Consider the following 3,626-nt stretch of genomic DNA (forward strand, 5'->3'; position numbering starts at 1 on the left):
AAAGTTATTTGGGAGGAGAGGAAAAGGGAGGAGCCCGGAGTACAGACCCTATGTCAACGAAATAGTGTTTAAGTGGTTAATAAATGTAACTAATTTATAGCCTGAAATCCTTTTTATTCTTGTCTGATTTCACAGGCTAAATGGTTCTGTTACTGGGGGGCATGAAGTTGTCTGATTCCACAGGCTAAATGGTTCTGTTACTGGGGGGCATAACAGGCTAAATGGTTCTGTTACTGGGGGGCATAACAGGCTAAATGGTTCTGTTACTGGGGGGGCATAAAGTTGTCTGATTTCACAGTCTAAATGGTTCTGTTACTGGGGGGCATAACAGGCTAAATGGTTCTGTTACTGGGGGGGCATAAAGTTGTCTGATTTCCCAGGCTAAATGGTTCTGTTACTGGGGGGCATAACAGGCTAAATGGTTCTGTTACTGGGGGGGCATAAAGTTGTCTGATTTCACAGTCTAAATGGTCCTGTTACTGGGGGGGGGGCATGAAGTTAAGTGTTGATCTGCTTACTGGCCTGCTCCTCTTTCTGGAGCGCGGAACGGAACAGCTTCACCTTGTCTTTAAGCTCTGTGAGCCTCTCTATCTTCTGACCCAGGATCTGTTCCACCTGGCTCACGTACGAGTCCACGTCATAGTCCACCTCGTCCGTCATGGCCAACAGCACCTTCTCGTCCTCCAGCCAGCGGATGGACTCCTGGACCACGGCCCGGTGGGTCTCCAGGACCTGCTCCTCCGTCTCCATCATCTGGGACACGGCCACCTCGTGGAAGGTGAACAGCGGAGGACCCGCGTCCTCCTCGCTCTGCTCGTCGTTGAGCAGAGCGAGGACGTTGCAGGGCCGACTGCAGCCCGCCTCCGTGATGTGGTTGGCGTCGATCGTCAGCTCCTTCACCCGGTTGGCGTAGCGCAGCGTGTTGAGCGTGTTCTCGCACGACGACATGCCGGGGGATATGGTGGCGATCATGCACGTGCGGGAGTTCTCCCTGATGAAGGAGTCCCGGAGGACCTGCGTGAGCTTGCTGCCCCTGAAGGGAGTGTAGGACTTGTTGCGACCCAGAGCCCTGATGCACTCCTTCAGCGCCAGCAGACTCTTGTTGATCTCGGATCCCTCCAGGCGAGTCGTGCGGTCGGAGCTGAACGTGTCGGCTCCCCGCTCGTTTCCGGCCAGGTCGATGAGCGAGAACTTCCCGTGGACCCTCCCCTTCCGCCGCAGCATGATCTGGAACACGGCGTGGCTCCTGGAGGAGTGCGCGTTGGCCGACGTCTGACCCGACGTCCTGCAGCTGTTTCCCACCTCGATGAGCTTCAGGACGTCCTCCGTGCATTTGACTTCCGTCTCCTGCAGTCCCACCACCTGCACCTCCTTCTTGCTGTCCTCCAACACCCTCAGCTTGGCTTTGCCGTTGAGCAGGTCGAACACCTTCCCGCTGTAGATCTCAAAGAAGGTCGCGTACACTTGCAGTTCCAACGCCTTGTAGTTGGGCGTCTTCAGGATGAGGAAGACATCCCGGGCCGTTAATGCGTAGATCCCTTTGGAAAAGTCCTGGTTCTTCCCGGAGAAGTCTCCGCCCATAGTGTGTGTTTTCCCACTTCCCGTCTGTCCGTAGGCGAAGCAGGTCGCCATGCCCTTCTCAAAGATGGACTCCACCAGAGGCCTGGCGGTGAACTTGTACACCATCTCGTTGGTCGTAGATTCGTCGAAGGAGTAGTCGAAGCGGAAGGTCTGGTTCTCCAGGTAGCGGGTCAGGTCCACCTTCTGTTTGGGTTCGTGGACCATCACCACATCTTTATTGGGAATGGTGGTCACGTCCGGGTCCTTCGCGGTCAGCTCTTTCTTGTTCAGCGGGCGCTTCCGCACGCAAACGCATATCCTGTGTTCCTCGATGGCGTCCCCCGGGGTCAGAGGTCTGTAGTCTAGACTGGCTCGGAAGTCCTTGATCATGTACAAGATCTCGCAGTTGGGAGTGTCTCCCTCCTGCGCTCTCTTCTCTCTCAGCTCCTGCTGCTGTTGCCGGCGTCGTTCCCTCTTCTCCTGGAGTTTCTCCACCTCCTTCACACAGCTGGACTTCGAATTCTTCCAGCTCCTCAGCTGAGTCGGGGTCTGCGTTGGCGGCTCGGCCGGGGGCTGCTGCGCGGGCTGCTGGGCGAGCTCCTCCTCCGGCGCCACGTCTGGGTTCAGAGCGAAGATACTCTCCACGTCGATCTCTTTGCCCTTCGTGTCTCCGTTCTCGGTCCACTCCACGTTGACGCTGTCGCTGTCCTCGTTCAGAGAGGTCACTATGACCTGGTGGACTTGCCCGTCGCTGCACTTTACTTCCACGTTACAGCCGACGATAATTCTCCCGAAGCCACACGCCATTCTTTGGTCGTGGGGGGAAGATCCAGCCGTATCTAAATTAGCAGATACTAATGCGGCACCTTTTTGGTTTTGTGCTCCAAGCAGAAATAAAACATAGAAAAACTAAACAAGCCTAGACTGACGGTTTAAGTATCCAATCGGTCCACTGAGGCATGACGTGGATTATGCCTCTCAGCCAATCACACATGAGGTTGCAACATAATAACGGTGGACTACAGGGTTTAACTAGATATGCACTCTGTCGACGCCATGCATGGCCTACTTGTGTGCAAGCAGAGCGCGCAATTACTGCCGACCTCTAGGAACTTATTACCTCCTCTCTAAAATATATATATACCTACCTTGAAGCATACCTTAGTTACGTCACCGTCAACGGCCAATAAGGGACCACCATTCTTACCGATACATACATACATACGTATACATACATACATACATACATACATACATACAGCAATGTATGTACTTACAGTAAAGTAAAGTAACAAGTGCTAATAATACATGTGTGGCTCCCAGGATGATGCGTATCTCTGACAGCTATGACGTCAGTCTGTGACGTATCTGTGATGTACAGTCATTATAAACTCCTTCACTCAGTTTATCACCCTATGGGGAGTGCCATCTCTGGCACGAACACACAGAATTAAACCATATATTTCACGAACAATTCATTGGTCGGGACTTCTGCCCGCCCTGGCATGATGATCACCCCTCCCCCCGGGGTACCTATACCAGTACATGTATAGGTAGCCACTTTGACTACAGGAGATCTCCACATTGTCTCCCAGGTTTCTGTTGGTACCAGTACATGGCTCTGTTGGTACCAGTACATGGTACGGCTGCCACTTTGACTACAGGAGATCTCCACATTGTCTCCCAGGTTCACAGAGACAGACTTGTGTCAGAACAATAGCTGCTCCCAAACCTGTGGAGAAGAATACACTTTAATTTACTAACTTTGAAAACCCACAAGAAACTCACTTATTGTGTCACAAAAAAAAAGACCGATTTAGTTGGAATTAAAGTTGTTGGTGTTTATGTTTCTCTCAATATGATTGCTAATTCAGTGACTATATATTTCTCAGGCTGATGGTTTTAAAGGTGTGCTGTACAACATAACCCCATCTCTCACACAACCTGCATGCTGTTAGAGGCCATTTCAGTTCCTCTTCCGTGTCTATTAGTGAGTGCAGTCCTGACGTTCTTAATATACCTCTCTCTGACAGTAAATGCATCTCAGAACCTCTCACCAGACCTGC

At 51.8% G+C, this 3,626-nt stretch overlaps 1 protein-coding gene across 1 annotated transcript; it reads right to left on the minus strand.

The window, feature by feature from the left end:
- Positions 1-498: 498 nt before the first annotated feature.
- On the minus strand, positions 499-2,367 carry LOC308329127 (kinesin-like protein KIF2A; the record flags this gene model as incomplete). The annotated part of the gene is made up of 1 exon (XM_080783334.1): positions 499-2,367. One exon carries the CDS (start codon positions 2,365-2,367, stop codon positions 499-501), a length of 1,869 nt encoding a protein of 622 aa, XP_080639460.1.
- Between the last annotated feature and the right edge of the window lie 1,259 nt (positions 2,368-3,626).

This window comes from Protomyctophum bolini (genome assembly GCF_963924005.1).
Source record: "Protomyctophum bolini genome assembly, chromosome: 15".
In the NCBI taxonomy this organism is placed as follows: Eukaryota; Metazoa; Chordata; class Actinopteri; order Myctophiformes; family Myctophidae; genus Protomyctophum; species Protomyctophum bolini.